This window comes from Crocodylus siamensis, chromosome 3 (genome assembly GCF_052110815.1).
Source record: "Crocodylus siamensis isolate JL-2025a chromosome 3, ASM5211081v1, whole genome shotgun sequence".
NCBI classification, from domain to species: domain Eukaryota; kingdom Metazoa; phylum Chordata; order Crocodylia; family Crocodylidae; genus Crocodylus; species Crocodylus siamensis.
The window spans coordinates 71,908,683-71,933,743 of NC_143397.1; the positions used below are offsets into that span (position 1 = coordinate 71,908,683).

Sequence of the window (25,061 nt, forward strand, 5' to 3'; positions counted from 1 at the left end):
CTGTACAACTAATTTTTCTCTAAGAATAGCAAGTAGGGGTGGTTCTTCCAAAGGGCTTCTCTGTTTTTCCCTAATTTGTATATTACAGAAAAAGTGAACTCTGCAGGTCAGAGTTCAAATGCCTTACCAATGCTAAAAGTACAAGATACAGAAAGAACAGGGAATCTGGGTGTTTTGATTCTTGGCCCAGCGCTCTGTCCTCCCCTCCGTTCTTCTGTCACAACAACAATAGCAATACACATACAGTTTTTGATAGCATTATTTGAAATAAAACCCTCACATTCAATCCAATATGCAGTAGCAAGGCAATGCACATTTTACAGTCAATAGTAAGGTTTTCAGGGTTATCTATAGCATTCTGAAAGGAAACATTCTGCAAAACCAAGTTGGGTATAGATTTCCAAAAAACCTTCCAAGGACTGAGTCCTTCCCAAGGGCTCGGTCCTTGGGCCCATGCTGTTCAATCTCTTCATCAGAGATTTGGATGATGGGGTGAAAAGCAACCTGTTTAAATTCGCTGATGATACCAAAACTTGGGGTGAGGTGAGCACACTAGTAGGGAGGGAAAGACTGCAGCAAGATCTGGATAGGTTACAGGGGTGGGCTAACAAAAACAGGATGCGTTTCAGTACTGACAAGTGCAGGGTGCTGCACTTGGGCAGTAGTAACCAGCAGCACACTTACAAGATGGGAAACTCCCTTCCTGAGAGCATGGAGGCAGAAAGGGATCTTGGAGTCATTACTGACTCCAAGATGAACATGGGCCGACAACGCGAGGTCACAGTTGGCAGAGCTAACTGGACCTTGTCGTGCATCCACAGGTGCATCTCAAGTAGGGTCAAGGAGGTGATCCTCCCCCTCTATGCGGCACTGGTCAGGCTGCAGCTGGAATACTGTGTCCAGTTCTGGGTGCCCCACTTCAGGAGGGATGTGGACAACATTGAGAGGGCCCAGAGGAGGGCCACCCACATGATCCGGGGACAACAGGGCAGACCCTACAATGAGAGACTGCGGGACCTGAACCTGTTCAGCCTTCGCAAGAGAAGGCTGAGGGGGGACCTGGTGACTGTCTATAAACTCACTGGGGGGGACCAGAAGGGTTTGGGAGAGACCTTGTTTCCCCTAGCGCCCCCTGGCATAACAAGGAATAACGTCCACAAGTTGTTGGAGAGGAGGTTTAGATTAGACATCCATAAGAACTACTTCACTGTCAGGGCGGCTAGGATCTGGAACCAACTTCCAATGGAAGTGGTGCTGGCTCCTACCCTGGGGGTCTTTAAGAAGAGGCTTGGTGCCTACCTGGCTGGAGTCATTTGAGCCCAGTTTTTCTCCTGCTCAGGCAGGGGGTCGGACTTGAAGATCTACAAGGTCCCTTCCGACCCTACTTCTATGATTCTATGATGGTGGGGCAGTATCTCCCTAGTGAAAGAAACATGTAGCTCACCATTACTTATTAACCTAATAGTGCCATCGGAGAATGCAAATGGGGGTTGGCATATACATTGTTTGAAATACACGGGCAAGTCAAGAAAAAAAACGTACCCCAAAATAAGCTTTATTGCAAGAAAAGTGTTGTCATATTGATACAGACCTACAAACAAAACATTTTTTTCTCACAAATATTTGATTAAAAATTTACAATGTTCCCCTCCCCAGAAAAAAACACCCAAACTAAACAAAATAATAATAATAAAAAAGTGATCACTTGTTAGTAATCTTTGGTCAGCACCGGTATACAACTGGAAAAAAAAACCTGGAGTTGGCATGTTCTTTGGCTGTTTCACATATGAAGTTCTGTTACATGACTAGGTACAGGCACCAGCTGTCAAAAAAGCACCATTGAGACATACGTTTAACACATAATATGGTACAACATTAAAAAAAATTACTAAGGTAAACTAAATGTCAACTCATTGTACAAACATCTTTCTTACAAAATAAGCTATGATAAAATGAGGCGTACGGTGTATAACTACAGTATTAATGTAAGTTCTAACAAATTGATTTCAAATACACATTTCCCTTGTCTGCACTGCATAATTAGCCTTGCACATATGGCAGTCCTGAAACAGCTCAATGTTAGTAAATGCACTATTAATCCAAGCCAGCACCAAATAGTATGATACATCAGGTGTTCCCTTCAAAAAAAGACTCTTTTCTTCAGCTGCCTACAGTAATGCAAGTATGTAGAGCACCTTTTGTGAGAATGAGGTGTTGTGGTAGCACATCTGGTTCCTTGAGGTTATCAGAAGGAAATACAGTACGGTTTGGTCTGCAATGCTAATGGTATTACAAGCAGTCAAGGTATTTTGCTACAGTGGTTGTGCTTCAGCTTCCATTATTTGATATAGCTGATACAGAATAACGTCCTAGTGACCTGCAGTGAAATATCCTCTTTACAGAGACTAATGTTGTAATTACAGTTCATTTAAGACATATTTTGAATAGTCATAATTTTGAAGAGCACTTCAGAATATCTAGAGGATGTATTACAGTGCTCTTTCAGATCTGTGATATTTTAAAAATATCCCTATGCTATTTGGACGACTGGCACAAAAACAAAAGGAAACCTCTTTCAAATCTACTGGAATTTTTTTTAAGAAAGTAACTCTAAAATGTAATAGCTCAAATTTATAAATCTAAAGAAAAACAAGCACGTTTCCCTTTTTGCTTACATAATTTGTTAATTTCTCCATATATTACTGCATTAAAAATAAATAAACATCTATATTTTTAATTAGGAACTATAGCAAAATACCTAAAAGTGTTATAGACTGCTAACAGAAAAAAATAGCTCACATTTTGTGCCATTTAGTGCCATATGTTGACCTCTTGAACTTTAGGCTTTTTTTAATACACTTTAAACTGAGGTTATATAAAAGCTACAGTAACCATGGTTGCCATTGTAATCAAGCATTTGGCCATGGCAGAGTCAAAGTTGCCCCTCCTGTAGGGTCATTCTGCAGTCTTGGCAGGATGGAAAGATAGAGAGGTCTTTTTCTTTTCTCCCCCCTTCTCCCCCCCCCCAAAAATCCCCCCCACTTTTTTAGTTTTTCTTTTAAAAGTCAAGTCATTGACTACTTAAAGCTTTGAAAAATAGACATGCTCAGGTGGATAAATAGATGAACGGAAGTGACTGAAGAACTGGACTAAGTCTGGAAGACAGCTAATAGAGTTCAATCCACAGCCTCATTTTGAGAGCTTCACCAAGTTCTCCTAGGAGGTAGTTGTCCTCATTCTGGTCTTCCAGTTTCTTTAGCTCCTTCTTCTTGTATAGAGCAACACTAACGATTTCCAGTGTGTAAGTGCCAGGTGCTGATCTTTTCTTGGTCATATGCAGGAAACTGAGTCCATCCCGCTGATGGATTCGGAAGATGCTATCATCGTTGCCTTGGGAGATGACATAGCGGACGTGATTGGTAAGGGGTTCTATGGCTGGCATGAGTTCCAGGATGTGGTGCTTGTTGCCAAGCCCAGAGTTGTTGAACCTCATCTTCAGAGGAGTGTCAATGTCTAAACTTTCCAAGCTAATCTGTTCAATCTGAGGTGAAAGAGGAAAAAAAGGACCTTTAGAGAGACATACTCTATTATTCCTCCAGCAATGAAAGCTAATGAGTTGGATTAGTAACAGTTTCTGACCTTCTCTCAAACTACAGCTGTGAAAGAAGGCATTGTATATCCTTTCCAGCTGGGAGAACTACTCTGTTCCACATCACACACCCTGTAAATCTTTAAGGCTTCTCACTCAGGCTTAACAGGATAATTGAAGTTACAGCATCAAGTCTACAGAGGGTTCATATTTCAATGCTTCCTCAGAGTTTACATAATTTTACGCTTGCAAAAAAAGTCCATGTGGAGAAAAGGCACATGTTTAACTGTGAAGGGAAGAAACATGAGGTCCAGTCTCTTCTAACTGGTTCAAATGACCTAATTATACTTCAGCGTAAATATTATAGACGAAGAATAGGACCCTGTGCCACTATGCTGTGCTGGATGTAGAACACTCTTCATGGACAGTCTACAAGCCTGCTTTCAAAAGGAACTAGGTTCAGCATCTCATGGTAAGAGCAATGAAGGAAAAAAAACCACCACATTCTTGGCAAATCAGCTGAAAAAGGTAAATTTCTTTGTAAAACAAACCTGTTTGGTTCCACTCCAGACATTAATTTGTGTCCGATGTGATCATATGTAAGCAAAAATGGACACAATGACCTAAAGCTTTGTTTTGGCAAAACAAGCTTTTACAGATGCCTCTAAAGAAAACAGTTAAGAAAGGACTATGCCTTTTTTGTAGGTAAATACGGTTCTCTCTCTCCTGCATATGAGAATTTCTGCTGTTAGGGTTGATGTGCATTTGTAAAGGTGGGAAGTGGATGGCCCTATACTACTATATTTTATGTGCTGGAGATGAAACATTCAGCACAATAAGGCAAATTGTTGATGTCTGGAGGCATTGGGACAAGTTGTGATTAAATCTCAGGCACGCTGCCAGCCAACCCCCAAGATTTTTTTTTCCATGGGGTCTGTGTACTTGCTGTGAATATTCCCAAATGAAACTAGGGATTTCACACAGACCTAACAGCACTAGGCAACAATGACTTGTAATAGCTTTTGCCTGACATTAACTAGATATTGTAATAATAATAGGGAGCACTGAATTAAATGAGAAATTAACTATTTCATCGGATGGCTTTTTTACTTTACTTTGAAAACTTCTCTTTGCAAAGTGCTCTTATATTTTGCAGTCAAAAGTACATAGGTCTAGATATTTTTCTTTTCATCCTAGTTACAGGGTCCTCTTTTCTTTAAGTTACAAAATAACCCTGAAAACAGTAAATGATGTAAATTGACCACAGTGGTAACAGTGAAGTGCGGAGTTGTAACCTTGGGTAGTGCACTGACAAAATAACGGTGTGCACAAATACCATTAAAAGTATCAAAGCTGCTTTCCTTCTGGGGCATGTTACTGTTTTCAAGTGACAAATAGGGAAATGTACCACTTTCCTCCATCTTCCTGCCACTTGATATGCTTTTATCTCCAGACACATGCACAAAAGTTTCTCCTCTAATACTCAGCAAACTTTTGGCAAACCCATCATAAATATAGGTTAATTCATCCTAAAACTGTCGGACAAGTTAGGCTGATAAAATGTCTCTCCCCCCCACACCTCCACCACTCCTGCCCCAAGAGTGCCCTTACCACAAATGTGTGCTGGGGGAAAAGGAATTTGCTCTCACGATCTCCTGTCATGCTTTTTCACCTCAGATAAATGAGCATTCACAAGGGCAGGGAATAGAGCCTAGGGCTTTGCTTTGGCAGGAAGGGAGAGTCGCTTTCCTCTCTCCAGCTCAATGAACATTTCTGTATCTTGCACAAAATGTAATGGCTCTAGAAGGCGAGAATGGGAGTGAATTGCCCCAAAGGACCTACAGCCTGGCAAGTCCTCTCCTAGAAGATACATGTTCAAATCATTTCAAGCAGAAGACTGCAATTGAATCTGGGTTTCTCACATCCTGAGTGCTTTAAGCACTAAGCTAACTGGGTGGGAGGGTACTGCCACCTCTCCTCCATTTTGTGAATGATGCTACGTAAAATAATTGGAGACCATGTTGGGCCTATTTGGTTTAGGTGCCACCCCCTCAACGTTCTTTTGGTTTTCCCCTTCTAATAGATGGACAAAAAATTGTTTCAGTTCAAACCTAAACCTTAGTCAATCACATGGTCCTCCTGTCCCTACCCCCACTCTCCCTCTCCTTTTTGGTATTTAATACCAGCTTTCAACATGATAGAGAAGGGAGGGTAAGCATGCAAATCTCTCAAGAAATTGCCTTCCAAAGCCAATTAACACTTGCATGCTGTGGGAGTGACACAGCCTTTTGCAGTCCACACCGTGGGAATCCCAAATTCTTTTTTAATATCAGATGACTAATGTGCCATTGTGGTGTTCTGCCTGAAGAGTTCCTTAGTTGGCACGTGTAAGAAATGTTGTCAATACTACAATATGTACATTTAGTATGAGGTAGGTTCTCTTTTCCCTATCCCTTTTCATCTTCACTCAGAGCCCTTTTAAAACTGGGAGACGATTTATATCTTTTGGCCGCTGCCTGCCTTTAACCCTGGCAATCACTTTCCCCTTATTATAACTTTCAGCAGTTGGGTTACTGCCATAAAATGACATCCTGTAATGCAGATAACACAGTCTTACAACAATGTGAAGCAAAGCGAGGTAGAAGCACTTCAGCAATACATAGACTAATGAGCCGTGTAACGTCTCCCAGACTAAAGCTACATAACCTAATAGGTGTACATATGTCTTAAGGCTTCTAGCAGCTTTAACAAAAATGACTACAATGGGAATTCTTCTAAATGCCCTTGGTGGTGGGAGCCAATTATACATTTCCCCCAACACACATGCCAGTATTGGCTCACTCCCTTCAAACATAGGCATCGAAGTAACAGGAAGATATTGAGCCTTATTCAGAAGCATTGTTCTCTAATGTCAGTTATTAATTCCAGTGCAATATGACTGTCCTCATGCCACTCAGGTTTGAAAGCCTTTCATCATGTACAAACCCTACGGCTACATGATCCTTCACAGTGACCAACAGATCTCCACCTTTTTCTTCTGCCAAAATCATAGAGTATGACAGCCCGTGAACATATATACAAGCTACCTGTAGATTGTTACAATATTCACTCACCTCAGCAGGCTGAGTTTCATTCACACTTCTTTTCCGCCTGCTATTTTTCTTTGAATAGCCATTCAGTTTGCACTCATAACATGCTTCTGGAGACAAGGCATTTTCTTCATCTACATCTCCATCCAAAGGCAGGTACTGGCCTTTGTTAAATCCCATCCCTGAGACGCAATGGCTGTTGAACAATGATCACCAGATTAGCGACTCATTTGTCAAACTGGTCAACCTCAAAAAAACCTTTTCATTTTACCTCAATTTAATCTCTTTTTCACTTAGAAGTTAAAAAACTTAACTCATAGCACTACTACCCCATAAAACTATGAATTTATTGTATTTCTTTGTTCTGTACAGTGCAACATACTAAATAAAAGGGTGGTTATGTGTTAGAGAGGTCTGTAATTATCCCTGGTAATCCTCAATACACAGAACAACGAACAGAAAAGTTTCTTGGGAAGCCAATTTTCCTCTTGAATTCTAACCCCTATTGGAAACAAGGAAACTCCTGAACAATTTCCTTTGCTTTATTTTTGGGTTGAGCCCTTAATAACCACAGCTTGCACCTTTCATAAATAATATTAACCGAGGATTACATTTAGAAGTGAGTTTTAAATGCACACTGTGCTGACAAGCAAAAAGGGGAAATACAATTTTATTTAATTTGGGTCACATGCTAGATTTAAAATGATGGTTTTCTGCATTGAATGTACACAGATTCATACTTTCTTGTTCTGATGCTAGACTGAGCCAATTCTTTATTCTTGTGTACAACCCACATATATAGCTGGAAGCCTCTCCCTAATCCATCAGCACACACCACTCATTGCTGCAGCTCTATTAGTCTGCTACATGACCCCTGTCTGAGAGGTTAGGCCAACATAGCTGGCCAGACCACTGGCCTTGCTCTCTGTGGAGGCTACCATCATCTAACACTCAGTAGCACGCAAAGGTTAGAGACTTCTAGTACTCTTACCTTAGTTTTGGTATAGACAGAGTTTTCTGTAAACCTTATTTGGGCAGCTCACATTTCCCAATGGTATATAACTTATTGCTCTATAACAGCGGTTCCCAACCTCGGGTCATGACCCAAATAAGGGTCGCAGTAGCAATGCTGGCAGTGCCGCACACAAAGGATGAGCCGTGCCACATACAAAGGATGAGCTGTGCCACACTGCGCTCCCAGCAGCGGGTCGTGGCAAAAAAAGGCTGGGAACCACTGCTCTATAATTATCACTAATGTAGAATGTGTGGAAGAGAAGCTCACCCTTGTCCAACTCTGTAGTATCCAGGTGGACAGCCACAGAGATAGCCACCTTCTGTATTGGAACAACCATAATTGCAGGGGTTCTTAGTAGAGGAACACTCATTCACATCATGGCATGCACTGGAGAACTGGTCATAGGAAAATCCAGATGGACACGCACACTTGTAGCTTCCGAGTGTATTGTAGCAAGAAGCAGAGCCGCAAGCATTAGGGTTGGAACACTCGTTTTCATCTAGCAAGCAAACAACAACATGTTATTTATCCAACTGAAAAGATACTGTTACCGACGGAAGGAATTGCAAATATGATTTCCAAGAAGCGGTAAATATTTTGGTAATTCCTGATCAATTATTTCTTGAACGTGTGCCAAACATGACTTTTGCTAACACAACTCTCATGATCATTCACTGTAAGCTCCATGACAGGCAAGTGCAGCAGTGCATGTCTCCCCTTTCACAGGGTCAGAGGAAGGGAAAGGGCCAGGATCCTAGTCTACTGGGTCCAAGCCCTTGTGTTCACAGGTTCTCATTCACCAAGAGTTTCTAAAGTTGCCATATTGAACCCTCCCCCAGTATTACAAAATACAGAGGAATAAAACCCTTTAAATATATCCTATAAGAGTGGTCAAACACTGGAACAAGCTCTTTTTTAAAGGGAGAGGGGAGTTCAGAATATTGTAAAAGAACATGGCTCAATATAAGTAGGAACATCTCAGAAACACAGTATTAATAGGGTTTCTGTTTGGGTTCCTTGTTTTTCTGCCCTTAATTCGTTGTTACCGCCTTGAATCTTTTAAGCCCATTTTAACAAACTATGTCCTGTCATTATAGTGGTAAGACATTTAGGCTACGGGACCTGAACCTGTTTAGCCTCCACAAGAGAAGGCTAAGGGGGGACCTTGTGGCCTGCTACAAACTGGTCAGGGGGGATCAGCAGGTATTGGGGGAGTCCCTGTTCCCCCGTGTGCTGCCAGGAGTGACCAGGAATAACGGTCACAAACTGGCGGAGAGTAAGTTTAGATTAGATATTAGGAGGCGCTACTTCACAGTCAGGGTGGCTAGGGCCTGGAACCAGCTTCCAGGGGAAGTGGTGCAGGCTCCTAGCCTGGGGATTTTTAAAAGGAAGTTAGATGAGCACCTTGCCGGGGTCATCTGACCCCGGGGCTCTTTCCTGCTAAGGCAGGGGGTCGGACTAGATGATCTACCTAGGTCCCTTCCGACTCTAGCTACTATGAAACTATGAAACTATTTTCAATGCTTCCATCCTCTTCGTTTACCTGTGGCAAGTTAAAGGAAGTTTTTGGTGTTGGGTGTTACGTCTGGTAGTTGTGTGTGAAGGGTGTCCCCAAAAATGTTAAGAATTGGACAGACAGTTGTCTAGAATAGTTTAGATAGGGATGAGCCTGTCTTGAGCAAAGTGTTGGACCAGAAAACCCACTGCGGTCTCACCCTATATTTCCATGATTCTAAATGCCTGTGTCAAGAAGAGCATGCTCTGGGGGATAATCAAATAGATTGTTCAAATCTGGGCTTTATGGAAATTGGACATTTTCTTGTATCTGCTTTATGGATTGCTGTATAGATCGATCAAACCTTTATCCAGTGAATAAGAAAAACAGCCTATCTGTGGAAGCTGCTATATAGCTCAAACTACTAAGCATCCTCTCAGGGTATATCTTCACAACTTTTGCTTGGTAGGAGGACACCATCATTATCCTTTGTGCAGCTGGGGAAGCGAGTCAAAGAGAACTGATCCAGCCAGATTCCTTTCATAAGTCTTTGGTACCAACCAAACATTTCTAAGTTCAGTACCTTAAATACAAAACCATCTTTGCTTCTTCCCTCAGTTAGAGGGTGATATGCTGTTTGGCCAAACTTCTCTAAATAAGAGTGCAGAACCCTACATTTCAAATTATCTTACGTTTCTCAATGGTTTTCTCTCTTGCTAATGCAGGAAACTATAATCGACATATTAAAAATGCATTGTGTACATGTACATTAAGAGGACTAAAATAGTTTTAAAAATGCCTTAAGAAATTACATTTGGCACAAGTTTATTGGGTATTTTATTGCCATGTTCAGCAGAGCTGGAATCATGCCTGAAAAAGCACATTTGCTAGGTTTGTAACCAGGTTGTGTTGTTCAGATATAATTAGATCTGACGTTTATATGCAGCATGTCTATCCTAATTGGGAAACTAAATCAGATATACAGAAACAAGATTAACTTAGGTGAAAATGCAGTTTTTGTGATGAAGTTAGATTTTCTTAATGTCTGGGCAGTTATGGTATGCAGACAAAGTACCATGTAATAAAAGTTAATCACATTGTTTACATTTAAGCCCACCACATGAAATGATTCTATAGAAAAATAATATTTAGAATAGTCATAAATTATTCATATTTACACTCCTCAAAATTTACCACATAATTTTAAGCGGTTATCATTTAGCACTTAGGTTGAGTCCCTGCTTCTCTCTGATGTGCCTTGTTGCATATCTGTACTAGGACACTTTGAAGCTTACTATGGTTTGACTCCTGTCTCATAATTGTGCATCTCATTAAAGTTCAACAATTTACAAAGCTGTTGCTAAAATACTGGTATTCAAATCCTGATCCAATCACTGGCCACGTCTACACAAGACGCTTACTGTGCAGTAGCTTGTTCCTAATGCATTGTAGTGTTGCCGGGCATGAACTGTTACTGCACAGTACTCAGCTACTGCGTAGTAGTAACGAGTTACTGTGCAGCGAGTGTCACTAGGCAATGGTGATGCAACACTATGCCAGCTCAGTCATTTAGTACTTAGCTATGCAACAGTACAGTGGGCATAACAACTACGCAGCAGACGTCTTGTGTGGATGTGCCCACTGTGTATTCAATACTTCATTCACAGTGTAGGCAATACTTCACCCCTTCCTTCACATACACCAAGAAATTTCATAAGGTCCATTGTGAAAGTTTTAAAATCTTCTAAAGAGGACTGGAATGCCCATAAATAGCTGAAGACTACAAATGCATCTGCAGAGCCTAAACGAATTAACATTTAATTCTCCACCTGGGATCGTCTGGGCTTAAAAAATGTTAGCTGAACTAGTTATCTGCAGGGCTTCAAAAGCTCTCCTGAACTACATTTTTATTTTGAGTACAATTTCTTCTCATCATTACCTTACACTAGATGTGGGCAATTATTTTGTCTGGAGGGCTGCTGAATGAGTTTTGGTGAGCTGTCAAGGACTGCACAGGTAACTGCCCCTTGACAGGTGTCACATCCCTTGGTAGCTATCCATGGACTGGAAGTCCTGCCCTTAACCCCTGACCATTGCCACTGGAAGTCCCTCCCTTTGCTTCTGGAAGTACTCCTTTCAGCAAGGGAGTTTGCCACCTTGGAACCAGAAAAAACCCAAGTTATATACTAAAAATTAGGGGTGCACAGATAAAGATTTTTTTGGCTGATACCAATGGCCGATTATTAACCAGCCATATTGGCTGACACCGATCCAACTGCTGATATGCAGCCCAGCAGCTTGGAGAATAGCATCCGGCCGGTAAGGCTGTGGGGACGGAAGGGGTGTAGCAACAGGCAGCTCATTCAGGGAACAGCTCCCCCTACTGTGTGCACCCCTGGGGAGGCATGGGGAGCATGTGCCCCCCAGATGTGTGTGCAGGGAGAGGGCAGGCTGCCCGCTGTGGCCTTTTCCCAGCAAAGGGGCTGGGCTGGGGCTGTGCTTGGGGCAGATGAGGGCAGGCTGGGCGATGGCAACACTGGGTGGGGGATTATGTGGGGGGCTGCAGCCACCCTGTAGGCCACCCCTCCCAACACTGCCACTGCTCGCCCTGCCTCACCACTACCCGTCCTGAGCCCAGCTCCCTACCAGGAAGAGGCTGATGCAGCCCCCAGCCCCGAGCCCATGGTGGCAGTTTACCCTCACCCTGCGCACAGATCCAGGGGGCACATGTTCCCCATGCCTCCCTGGGGGTGTGCACAGTGGTGAGAGCCCCCCCAAACCCCCCCAGATGAGCTACCCATGGCTCCATCCCATGCCCCGCCCCAGCTCCACTCCCTACTCAACATGGCAGCCTCAATCTGCATCACCCACACCCCTTCCTCTCACAGACTTACCAGCAGGAGGCTGCTCTCCAAGCTGCCTGGCTGCATTCTTGGCCACATACATGCTGTGGCTGTGCACATGAACAAGGCATTTATCAATGACATTATTGGTCAAAAAAAGCCGATTGCTGATGCAGGCAACCTCTGCTTAGCGCTCTTAATTGGTTCTGGAAAAACTAAGCGCTAAGTGAAATCATGTTAAGCGAAACCCATTTTCCCATAGAGTTTAATGTAAATAAATATAATTGGTTCCTGCGCTCCTGCCGGCCCTGGCCCTGCTGCTCCTGGCAAGGCACTGTGCGGGCTCTGCCACAGAAGGCATCCTCCCAGCCTCATTGTTCCGTGGCCACGATGGCCCCTACCGGCGGGGGACACTGCACACATATCCCTGAGCACTGGTTTGCACTGGCCCAAGCCTCGCACTCCTGGCAGCCCTGGCCTCGGGCCCTGCACTCCTGCCGTCCCTGGCTCTGGGCACCAGCCCGAGGCCCATGCTCACGCTCCCCACCACCCTTTCTTGCCGTTACTGCTGCAACTCTCCACACTCTGGCTGCTCCAGCGCCACATGCCAGAGTAGACCCCGGGTTCCTGGCACCCCACCCTGGCCCCACCAGCCCAGGCTCCATGCTTATGCTGCCTGGCTCCCTGCCTGCCCCTTCTCGCTAGCACTTCTCCCCACCTGCTCCAGCACCATGTGCCAGAGTGGACTCCGAGTTCCTGCCACCCTGCCCTGGGCCCCACTGGCCCAGGCTCCATGCTTACACTGCCTGGCCCCCCACCCGCCCCTTCTTGCCAATGCTTCTCCCCACCCACTCCAGCACCATGTGCCAGAGTGGATCCTGGGCTCCTGCCACCCCACCCTGGGCCTCACCGGCTGCCACTCAGCGCTTCACTCAACACTGCTACCACCACTGGTGCCGCCACTGTTTCTCCCTACCTCCTGCGCTGAGCATTATAACAAAACCGCTGAGCGCTAAGTAAAACCAGGTAGGTACTTTTAATGAGTGCTATAGCGAAACAGCGGTAAGCAAAACCCTGTTTAGTTGCCTGTAACATCAATTCTCCTTTTTTTTATCAGTGCCAATACAATACAGACTAATATATTAGTGCGCCGCTACTAAAAGTCAAACATTGACAATAACATATTTTAATTTTATTTCAGTAAAAGCTTGTGTCTTTCTCCTGCAGCAGGGCAGTAACACTCAGATGGCATGATTTTATATAATTATATACTTTATAATATCTAGCTTATCTTCATCAGAGCCATTTACAGAAGGGGAAAGTAAGGCAAAAAAGGTGAAGTGACTTGACCAAAGTCTCTAAGAAGTGAGATTACAAGTTAGGTTTCCAGAGTTCCAGGACAGTGCCTTTTCACTAGGCCTTGATGTTCATAAAAAAGAAGTGTTCACCAAATTTACTGAACTGAAGTAAGCCACTTATTAATAGGACTTTTGAGAATGAGTGTTTTTCTATTTTCAAGTAACTTCTAGAATACTGTAAAGAGATCAAACTTACCAACACACTGATTCCATTGGTAATGCTGAATATACCCTTGTGGGCATCCACACCTGTAGCCACCCAGGATGTTCTGGCAGCCATGCTGGCACCGGTGATTTCCATCACACTCATCCACATCTTTGAAAACAGGTAAAGTATACAAGAGGAATAGGCGAAAAAGACTTATTTCAATAATTATGATTAGCAATTCAAACACCTTGTACAGAAGATACTCCTATGGCATGATGATACTTGGCACATTACATGTGGAGGTATGGAACAATTTTTGTAAGTATTAGCTGAAGAACTGGATTCAACCACAGTAACCACATAGGGTACATCCAGACAAGCAAGGCCATGCAGTATGTGGCACTATAAACACATCTGCAGCATGAAATACCGCACAGCATGCACTGCTCCGCTCTTTTTTCCCCAGGGGTCAAAAAAACCCATGGAACCCATGGAAAAAAAGGGTGGAGCAGTGCACGCATGGGTAGTGCATGGCGCTGAAAAGCAGAGCTGGGCCACCCGGAACTGCACTGTGGGTGCCAGCTAGGCTCCGCCCAGCAGGATTACTGCTGCTGCAGCCCCAGGACGCCCCCAGGATGCCAGGTAAGGCTGCTGGGGTCAGCATTGTGCCTACTGAAGGTTTTCAAATATTGAAAGCCTTAATCCCTTTTTCAAAAGTGACTTGGGTTCTTATCGTTTGGATGTTTGTGGAAAATTTTCTCTTGCTTACTAGACTCTGTATCTGGCTATTTAGAACTTCTTACCTCTACTCAGCTATGTTCTAAACTGAAAGCCAAACTTTCAGTTTAGAAAGCCAATGCAGAATTCATTTGGGGTGATTTGCTTTAAAAGAATGAACCTGATGGCAGCCACTGAGTGTACTGCAGAGCAATTAGCAGAAATATAGTTTACACAAATGCCATGGTATTTATTCTTAAAGCAGTAAGACGGTAATTGTAGGTGTAGAATTACTAATTGATATCATCAGGATTCCTTCCTGAATTGGGGCAAAGTGCCAACATTTTTTTAAAACGGTAACGGGATACTTAGGGGTGTCTTTACATGTGCTCTGGGATGGGAGTGGAGTGGTGCTTTAGTTAGCGCAGCTCTTGGGAGCCACTCTAATTTAAAGTGTATTCAGCGTCCTACGCTTCAGAATGGTGACAGGGGTGCTTTAACTATAAAGCTTTTCAAACAAGCTTTAGTTGAAGTGCCCCTGCTGCCATTTTGAAATGTGGGGATGCTGAATACCTGAGATGTTGAGGCTGCTGGAGCATACTAAATAGCATACTAAATAGGTTAATCAAGTCTGCTCCAAAGCAAACTAATTAGCATGTGTTGGAGCAGGCATTGGGCATGTGTATAGGTGCCCTAGCTTGCCAATTTGGTGTTCATTAGGCTTTTAAAGAGCTGGAATCAATTTCCAGAAATTTGTTTTGCAAGTGATTTATTTTCTAGTTTGCAAGGCACTTAGGAATGCACTCAAGTATGAGAGATAAAAATATGCAAGACAAGCACTGAGATGGTCTGATTTGTCCACTGTAAAAAGAAGACTGTCAAATAAAAATCTTCCTGGCTTACGCTGAAAGGGACAGTAATAAAGGGGAAAAACTTGTTTGAAATAGTCTCCTGTTTTTAGAAAAATGCACATCTAATAAAACTCTTACCTAACAGGAAATCGTAAGCAGTTTAACAAAAGTCAGGGAAAGCAGACTGGAAAGCAGACTGTTAGTTAAAAATTAAAACAGCACACATATACCACTAAGCATGACATCATCAACTACAAATGATATTTCTCCAGCTTGTAACCAGAAATATGCTTTACTAGTTCTGTGAGGATTGTGACATCCAAAAACTTGAGACAGAAAAATACAGTGCTAAATTCTCCTTTTAGTGGCAACTGGAATAGAAGGTTTTAACTGCGCCAATTTTTGTGCATTTGCCTTATCACAGTGTTATGTTTATAGTGTTGGGGTATTTACAATGTAATAAAATAGTTAAACCCCAAGTCACTGACTAAATACTACTTAAAGGATACTTTATACTTTTAAAACATGGCATTGCCTCTTCTCCTGTAATACCCATTATTTAACATGCTTATTATGGTGACTCTCTTTTTTTTACTTAAAATATTTTCATCTCATTCTAAGTTACTGTATCTTATCACCTTGCAAGCTCCTACTCCATGCTTGGTTCTGCATATTCTGTGCCTTGCTGTGAAAATGTACCCTCAAATATCAACTTTAAGTTAAATGTGCATGGTTGCATTAAGATCCTTGAACAGCAAACAGAATGTAAAACCGCTGCAGCACCGCTTGCCTGAATGTGTAGACAGCCTGAAAAAAGAGCTGTGGAATTTGAATCCAGCAATTTTGCCATTGAACTTTTTGCTTTTCTGTAGCCAAGTGTGCATACTTTTTCTGTCTTCTTCCCTCTTCAGGTCCATCTCAGGTGCCAGCAATTCATTTTCCCTTGCTTAGTGCTCTGGTCCAGCTTGCACCAAAGAGCCAGAAGTAGAACTTTGGCTCCTGGAGAAATGTGGAACCACTGAGGCTGATGAGATGGATACTGAAGTCAGTTGCCCTTTCCTTTGCCATACTCAGAGAAGGGATGGAGTATCAGGTCTTGAGCTAGGCTGCCTGGAGAATATAACTGTTAGTTATTGGCATTATTGTAGCCTACAAACCCTGGTCACAGATCAGAATCCCATTCTGATAGGTACTGTTTATCTCCAAAAATCAGTACTTTTATGAAAAAGAGTATTTTTAAAAAATGAGCCACAGCCGTGTGTTTGAATGGGAAGGTAGGAAGGGGAATGAAACATATGTTATGCATATGCCAGAAAGTAATGTTGCAGCTGTGGAGTTAGGTCCTACAGTTTGTAAACAAATATAGGATAAAGCTTGAGTAAAATTTGATCTATTTAGGCCCCTTTATGTTCAGGTAAAGACATGATAGGATCTCATGCATGATCCACACAATCATTTCTCTTGCCGTGCCACAAGTGTATGACAGGAGGCATGACTGTGGGACTGAGCATCAAATCTAATTCCACCTTAATGCTCATGCAGGGAGAGCCCAGTATTGTGATCCTAGGTTCCACTGCACTAGCAAGTAGCAAGCAGCAAGCTCATGTGGCTGGGAATCCTGCAGCTGATGGGCCTCGCAGCTGTTGGAGCTCATGACAGGCGCCTGTGGCTGCGAGCTTCGCCAGCTGTGGGACTCCCAACTGCTGGAGTGTAAGTGTGCCCTGCAGCAAATCCTGTCAGCTGATGGGGCTTCCAGGCTCAAGGGAGTACCTAGCCAAATGTTCAATTTAACAGCATGATAGGAATGAGCTATGTAAAGTTGTTACACCTTTTTTTGTGGAATAACTTTATGGCTTATTTCTCAGTTTATCACACCATTAATTGACCAAATGGGTGGCTGGGTCACAGCTTAAGACACGATTAATTGGCTAATCACATCTTAAGGGTAATGTATAGCAGGAGCCTTGAACTATATTTGTATTTGATTTTGCTTTGGCACATATGGGCAACTTCTATAGGCCAGGGAGTATTTTGTATAACTAAAGACAGGACATGTCTACCTTAACAAAGAATTTTTGGCCTTTACAAGTTACCTTCACAGTTGAGTCCAGTAGAATCCAGAGAGAATCCTCTCTGACACTCGCAAGTGAAACTCCCAGGAGTATTCTGACAGATTCCTTTTGATCCACAAAGTGATGTCTGTGAACCACATTCATTGTTATCTAGAAAAATACAGCAGTTTTCACAACTATTGTACAGATGCAGCAAGTGGAAAAGAAATACGTGATTAAGGACCGGGATGAACTTTCATACCTTTCTGCAGGCAGAATTTGCACCTACACAATTTTAAAATTACATTCAATGTCAACTACTTGATTTGCAGAATTATAGCCAGAAGTACTCAGATAACTTGTACATAACTTAAATGAAGCAATAAGTTATATATGTAATTCAATCATTGGTGCCAATTTATAGTTTCATAGTTGGTAGGGTTGGAAGGGACCTGAGCAGATCATCGAGTCCAACCCCCTGCCATGGCAGGAAAGAGTACTGAGGTCAAACAACCCTGGCAAGGTGTACATCTAGCCTCCACTTAAAGACCCCCAGGCTAGGAGCCAGCACCACTTCTCTTGGAAGTTGGTTCCAGATCCTAGTCGCCCTGACCGTGAAGTAGCGCCTCCTAATATCTAGCCTAAATCTACCCTCTGCCAATTTGTGACCGTTATTCCTGGTCACTCCTGGCAGTGCTCGGGGGAACAGAGACTCCCCCAATGCCTGCTGGTCCCTTCTGACTAATTTGTAACAGGCCACTAGTTCTCCCCTCAGCCTTCTCTTTTGGAGGCTGAACAGGTTCAGGTCCCGCAGCTTCTCCTTGTAGGGCCTGCTCTGCTGCCCCTGATCATGTGAGTGGCCCTCCTCTGGACCCTCTCCATGCTGTCCACATCCCTCCTGAAGTGTGGTGCCCAGAACTGGATGCAATACTCCAGCTGCAGCCTAACCAGTGCCGCGTGAAGGGGGAGGATCACCTCGTTGGACCTGCTTGTGATGCATCTGTGGATGCATGACAAGGTGTAGTTGGCCTTCCTGACTGCATCCCCACACTGCCAGCCCATGTTCATCTTGGCATCAGTGATGACTCCAAGATCCTTTTCCGCCTCTGGAAAGTTCAGGTCCCCCATGATGACCACTTCCTTTGACCCAACTACCTCCGTGAGCTGACTTAAGAATTCCTGGTCTAGCTCTTCCCCTTGGTTGGGTGGTCTGTAGTAGACCCCTACCATTAAATCTCTTTCCCGTTAAATCTCTTTCCCCTCGACTGCCCTGTATTCTAACCCAGAGCACTTCAGAGGGCCCCTCCTCTGATTCTTTGCTAATTGATGAGGATGTGTATTCCTCCTTAATGTAGAGAGCCATGCCTTTCCTCCCTGTTCTATCCCTCCTGTTTCACCATGTTTCAGTGAGCCCCACTATGTCTGGGTTGGTGTTAGCTAGCAGGAGGATAAGTTCCTCCTGCTTGTTGTACCTGTATTTTGCTGAAGGCAAAAAAAAAAAGGAGGCTGCTCTTTTGAAACTTAGCCACATTAGGATGGTTTCAGTTGGCAACATGTATATGCTAAAGACCTAATAACATCTGTGTCTATCAGTGGAAAACATTCTGCAATCTGTTTTTGATTAGCTAGATTTTTAAAGTCAGACTTTAATAATATTTACCCCTTTGTCTCCATGTGGTTACATTTAGAATGTAATATGTAGTAACTGCCTACAAATATTCACAAAATAAGGAAGTGATCTTTGATTTTTTTTTAGGCTTTTTGTATTTTTACAATTACTTGCCTTTTCTTAACTACTTAGAAATAAAATATTATCTTCTTTGTATTTTTACCAAATCTATAGTGCCAAAATGAATTAAAAGGCTTGTTTAGCATTGCTAATTAGGAGGAGGAGGAGGAAGAGGAAACTGAGGATAAGGAAAACTCAGTCAATTTGTTCTTACCAATACAAGCTGTGTGATGTTGAGTGAAACCTGGAGGACATTTGCATGTGAATCCCCCAAGTGTGTTAACACAGAGGAACTGGCAATTGTGTTGCTTGGTTTGACATTCATCAAGATCTGAAAGTAACAGATTATTCTTCATTAGAAGGTATGATCTCTTTAAACAGCAAACAATGATTTGAAAGTATTTTCTGTTAACTCAGTAATAATTGCTTTATTCTAATAATCACATGACTTTTAAGCCCTTATCTACCAGTCATAAAAATGCTGGTACAAGTTAAATTGCGTTGATTCTCTGTTACCTCGGCATTATTTTGGCATCAATAAAATTGGTCAATGCATTTACACTCTGTAAAACTAGCATAAGGGAGAATCAGGCCTCTTGATTCCATAATGGTTAGAAAATTAATTTAAGGAGCATTGCTAATTTAGGCCAAGGTGGTAATTTCACATTCTATTGAGATCAACTTCAGTCTTGGCAAAAGTGAATGAAGCTTATTAGGGAATTGGTGCAGCACTTTTCCTGCAACATTTTCTTCACTCACTTTTTAAAATCTAAATGTAATCATTAGTTTTACATCAAGCTGAAGACAAACTGTGTGCAATGTGTACTATGCCATATACACATGATCAGAAAATTACAGCATAATTTTGGCCCTGCCACTTGTCCACATTAAAGCGGGCTAGAAAGCAACTATAAAGTTGTTACACATTTTCAAGTTACTAACTTTGTAGCTGGTTGGCTATTTTTGTAGCTGGATGGACATTTTTATAGTATAATTACTTTGCATGTGTGGCTGATTAAATTTACTGTGTGATTAACCAGTTAATTGCACAATGTATGTAATGTATGGCAGGGGTCTTTTTGTTAGAAGAGCTATGTCTGTTACATCAGCTCTTAGGAGTGAAGGTACAATTATAATATGATGGTATTTATAAAGATCACATGTAATAAATTAAAACCAAAACAAAACAAAAACCCAGGCAAAACTGTAACTGATTCATTCCTCACCTTTGCATGTCTTTCCATCTTCTTGGAGGACATAGCCACGAGGACATGAGCACTGATAGCTTCCTTCTGTGTTCTTGCAGATAAAGTTGCATGGTTTTGGAGACTGAGAGCATTCATCAAGATCTAAGGAAGATAATAAATAATTAGCTATGATATTACCTCAAAGGATGTTCTGAAAGAGAATATCATTTTTCAATGCTTTCTAAATACTTGTTGCTTTACAGAAGACAGCTACTAATGAAAATCTGAGATAGGAAAGAGCTTTTCTTGTGAAGGGTCAATGTGTTTGCTATAAGGATGTTTAAACAATAGTCACACTTGCACAATTTAGATTAATTCCTCACTCCAGGCCAGAACACTCATGTTGAATCATATGTTACTTTATAACTCATCCTATTGAAATCAAAGCAATTTAGCGCTTAGACCAATTAAGTTGTTCATTCTCCGAACCATGTGGTTTTTGTTTTTTAGTGTTTTTATACTAAACACTGTCTCAGCTCTTGCTGCTTCTGAAATACCATTAGGTTAACTTCTTTGTAGTAACTAGAGTCTGGGTTTTTCCGAGGATAAAAGTGTAGTTTACAAAGAGAAGGAAAGAGATCTTATTTTCTATGCTACCAGGATTCATGGAATTTACTTGGAAATGTCACTACGAAAATGTAGCTTATTTAAAAAAAAATTGATTGCAAAAATATTGAGTATTAATGTGATAAACTTTACCCACACAGGATGTCCCACTTATGTCAGTGGTGTAGCCAACTTTGCAAATGCATCTGAAGGAACCCATGGTGTTGATGCACTGGCCATTTCTACATAGATTTGGCATGACCTTACATTCATCAATATCTGTAAAGAAGATATTAAATGCGTCATCCTTTAAAACATTAGAAACTAAAACTCATTAGTATCACCTGTCTTAAGATTCCTGCAGTTTTAAAATAAAGCTCATTACCCAAAGTATAAAATCAATTTTCTTGCTTGCTCCTACTCCCCTTTTTGTGAGTTGATACTGACATAATTTGGTGGTTAGCACCTCCAACTGATTCAGGCAGGATTATACAGATGCAAGCAATCTGGGAGGAACACTTAAAAAATCCTTTGTTTTCTAGAACTTTACAGTAGGACTCAGATACTTTGCAGAGGTCAGTTCCTAACCCCCTTTCAAAACTGAGGGCGTGCAAAATATTTTAGGGTAGGGGTTTGGAACCCTTTCTTTTACCAAGTGTACCCATTCTGTCTCAAACTTTAAGTTCACGTACCCCTTTATATATTTTTCTTGTTGTTAAGGGGCACGGGGGGGGGGAGGGGCACAGATCGAGGCCCCTGCGGTGAGGGAGGGAGTAGGGCTGGGTCAGGCACTGCACAGCTGGGACGAAGCTGCAAGCAGCTTGTCCAGGGAGCGCGGGGAGGGGCGGAGAATTCTGCTGCTGCATGCACCCCGAAAGGACATGGGAGGGGCATTGTACCCTGAGATCTGCACGTGGGGTGGGCTGCACTGGGCTTTTCCAGGCTGGGCTGGGCTGTGCTCAGGGAGGCTGGCAATGGCACTGGGAGTGGGGCTACTGTGGGGGGAAAAGGCTGCAGCCACTCAATAATTTGCTGTAGCCCCCCCAACCTCCCTCCCAGCACCGCTGATGCCTACCTTGAATGCAGCCCAGCCCAACACCCCCACTGGGAACAGCCTGGCGCTGCCTCAGCTCCAGCCTGCAGCGGCAGTCTGCCCTTGCCCCAGGTGCAGCTCTTGGGGCACACCCCTTATGCCTTCCTGGGGGTGCAAAAAAGTGGTGGTAGATGTCCCCCTCTGCGCGCGACTCTGTCCCATGCCATGCCCCAGCTGGGAAGCTCCTGCCCTTGCCCCATCCTCATTCCCTCCCCCACTGCTGGGGCCTTGATCCGCCCCCCCTCTTTCCCCCCACCCCTTCCCTCATAACAGACTTACCAGCCAGACCCAGCTGCTCTCCACAGTGCCAGGCTTCACTCCTGGCCACCTGCGTGCTGTCCTGTGGCTGCATGCACACGGCATTTATCAGAGATGTTATCAGCCACATCAGTTCTGCATACTCCCTACGACCTTTTTAAGTACCCCTAGGGGTAAGTGTACCCCCGGTTGACAACCACTGTTTTATGGTATAGATAATTACAGCAAATAGTTACAGAAGAGAGATGGGCTGCTCCAGCTCTTTAGTGCTGCCTTTATTTTGAAGAGGACTACTTTTTCTATCAGCTTCATGGGAATGCTGATATGCTTAAGTAAGTGGAGAAGTGGTACCATTTGAAGCAGACTTCACAGAAGACAGCTAAGCAGCTTGTTTCTAATTTAAGAATCCACTCTGAAAAGTGGGTTGTGAACATCTGGAAACAAATAATCATGGTTCTACTGAACAAATATCCCCACAGACATGCTTTCAGTACAAACATGATTCCTCCCATTCTCATTAGAGATGGGCCCAAACTAACACCAGAAATCTGAATGCCCTTCAAGCCTTTATGAAAATTTCCTCTATATCCAAGTCCTAACTCTGTAACTTGGTTCCATCTAATTCCTTTGCTGCTGCATGTACCAAGAAACAAAGCTACAGTTTTATAAACTAAATCTAAGAAATCTGTACATTTAATAAAAATGAATTTTCTTATGACTGGTTAGATGACATTAAAAGGCTTTCACCAGAATTAGCAGCACATGTTAGCTTGTGCTAACTTGGTAGAAATATGAGTTGCGGATGACGCAGTGAAACTATTGTTTCAGATATAGCTATAGGCTTCAGCTGCAAATTCTTTTTACTCATATTTTCTAGGTTGCAAAACTCAGACTGCTTCTAGTTTTTCAGGGCATTTATACATATGCTACACGAGTTGGGGAGGGGGGGCACGTTAATTAGAGCGTCTCTCAGACTAAAGTTCATTGAACGAGCTTTATTTAAAGTGCCTCTGCCACCATTTTTCAGCATGAGGATGCTGATACACGTGATGCTGCTGTCTGTTGGAGTGCAGTAATTATCATGCCCCAGCAGAGTGGATTAATAGTCTGCTCTGATGCACTGTAATTACAGTGCATCAGCGCAGCCTTGCTGCACATGTAGAGGCACCCTCAGGTACTAGCTAAGATCTCCTGTTTCAGGGCACCAGAAGTTGTACTCATGTGAACATTCCTGCTGCTTAACAGTTTACAGAGTCTGATCATTAAAGGCCATCTGAAACCAAACTGAATTGATAGGAAAGACCAAAATAAGCAATATTACATTAGACTTCAGAAATGATGACAAGTATTGAGATTAGCCTTAAAAATAACAAAAAACAACCTATTTTCTTAAACACATTGATTTCCTCTCTTCTACCTCTCTTACTCTTAGATCTACTTAAATTGCAGTTCCGTGATTTTTGTGGAAACCACAAAAAACAGCCGTCTCCGCAGTGACTGTGAAAAATGGTGTTCTCGTGATTTTGTGCAGAATCACCTCCCAAAAATAAAAGTTTACTGGAATACAAAGAAAGTGTGGCAATCTCTGCAGCCACAGACCATGTGGCTTGAGAGAGAGCTACTCAGAGGCTGAGCTAGTAATGTAGACTCAGTTAAGGTGCCAGTCAGGAAAGTGAAAGGGTTTGGCACCATCTTTTAAGAAGCCAGATGCAATGCTGCATCAATGTTGCAGTCTGAAGATGTTAAGTGAAAAGAAATCCAAGAAAGCTAAAGACATTTCATCTCAAGATCAGTAAGTAAGGCAGTTCCCTGTAGGAACCTCGCTTGCAAAAGGTGGTAAATTGTTTTGTTCATTGTACGACATGGCTCTAGATGTATTGAAGAAAAACAGCATTGATTGGCATTTAGAGTCCAAATTTCATATAAAGTGAAAGGCTGCTTCAGAGGCTGAAGGTCAGAGCAAGAAACACGTGACTATGTCCTTGATTTTTAAAAGGACCACTGAAAGCAGTTTGACAAGAAGAGAGGCTACATTCTAGAGAAGGCATTCTGGCCAGACACTCCTCTGGAGAAAATTCATATCCCTAAATTAAGGGACTACTTGCACAAATATGTGCCAAATGCTGGCAGATTCCTATGTGTGAACAAACTTCACCAAGATTATCTACTTGGAGTAATTGCTTCTCAAGTTCAGTCTACAAAATCTACACTGGCAGAATATGAATCAATCTCAACTGTAGCAGATAAAAACACAGAAGCCCAATATAACTATGTTCTGCATATTTTACTTGTATCTGGGAACTGGACAGACCACACAACCTGCCTGTTTTTCAAATAGAGCTGACTCACCTCACATCTATCAGTTTTTCTAGTGTGGCACAAGCTGTAGCAAAGGCTGTTGTAAACTACAGCTTAGAATTTAACAAGATCTCATTATTTCTGTCTGATAATGCAATGTGCACAGCTTTCTCTGATGTGCTCCATGGATTGATGCCCAATGCAATTCATGTCACTTGCAATGCACACATCCTTTCTTTAGTAGGTGACATTTGGTGCACATGTTTTCCTGATGTGGAAAGCCTGGTTTCCTTCTCTAAAAAAAGCCTTCAAACATTGTCTAGACCAGTGTTTCTTAACCAATGGGTTGCGAGAATATATGAAAAGGCCATGAACAAACTTTAAAAAAATGGATCAACAAACTTTAAAAATGGATTTAAAAGCATGGGAAACCAAAACTTTTCCCTTGCAGGCTGTTGGAGTCCCAGCCCTCAAGGGGCTGCTTGGGGTCCCCCTGCCCCACCCTTGCACCTCACATTGGGGGGGCTGGGGCCATATATCTTTGAATATGACTGTGTTTTGGGAGTCTGTTTCTGATGGCTTACCACATCTCTACAATTTGGTAAAACACTCCCTTGCCATTCCAATCAATTCAGTGGGTGCAGAATGTGCAATCTCAGTGCACGGACAAGAGTTCACACTGCAGAGGATGTCACGTGCAACTGCCAGTAGATGCTGTATGCTAATGTTTAACA

General features: G+C 42.7%; 1 protein-coding gene across 2 annotated transcripts in view; it reads right to left on the minus strand.

Annotated features, from left to right (window-relative positions):
* Window positions 1–1,539: 1,539 nt before the first annotated feature.
* The window catches only part of FBN2 (fibrillin 2), a 302,703-nt gene continuing 279,181 nt past the window's right edge, over window positions 1,540–25,061 (minus strand). For both annotated transcript variants that reach the window (XM_090038496.1, XM_090038495.1), the window contains exons 58-65: window positions 20,832–20,957; window positions 20,112–20,234; window positions 19,100–19,216; window positions 17,199–17,327; window positions 13,586–13,705; window positions 7,961–8,192; window positions 6,703–6,874; window positions 1,540–3,541 (exon numbers count right to left, since the gene is read on the minus strand). In XM_090038496.1, coding sequence (XP_089894622.1) covers window positions 3,167–3,541; window positions 6,703–6,874; window positions 7,961–8,192; window positions 13,586–13,705; window positions 17,199–17,327; window positions 19,100–19,216; window positions 20,112–20,234; window positions 20,832–20,957 — 1,394 coding nt within the window. In that variant the 3' untranslated portion in view covers window positions 1,540–3,166. The remainder of the gene's footprint in view (window positions 3,542–6,702; window positions 6,875–7,960; window positions 8,193–13,585; window positions 13,706–17,198; window positions 17,328–19,099; window positions 19,217–20,111; window positions 20,235–20,831; window positions 20,958–25,061) is intronic.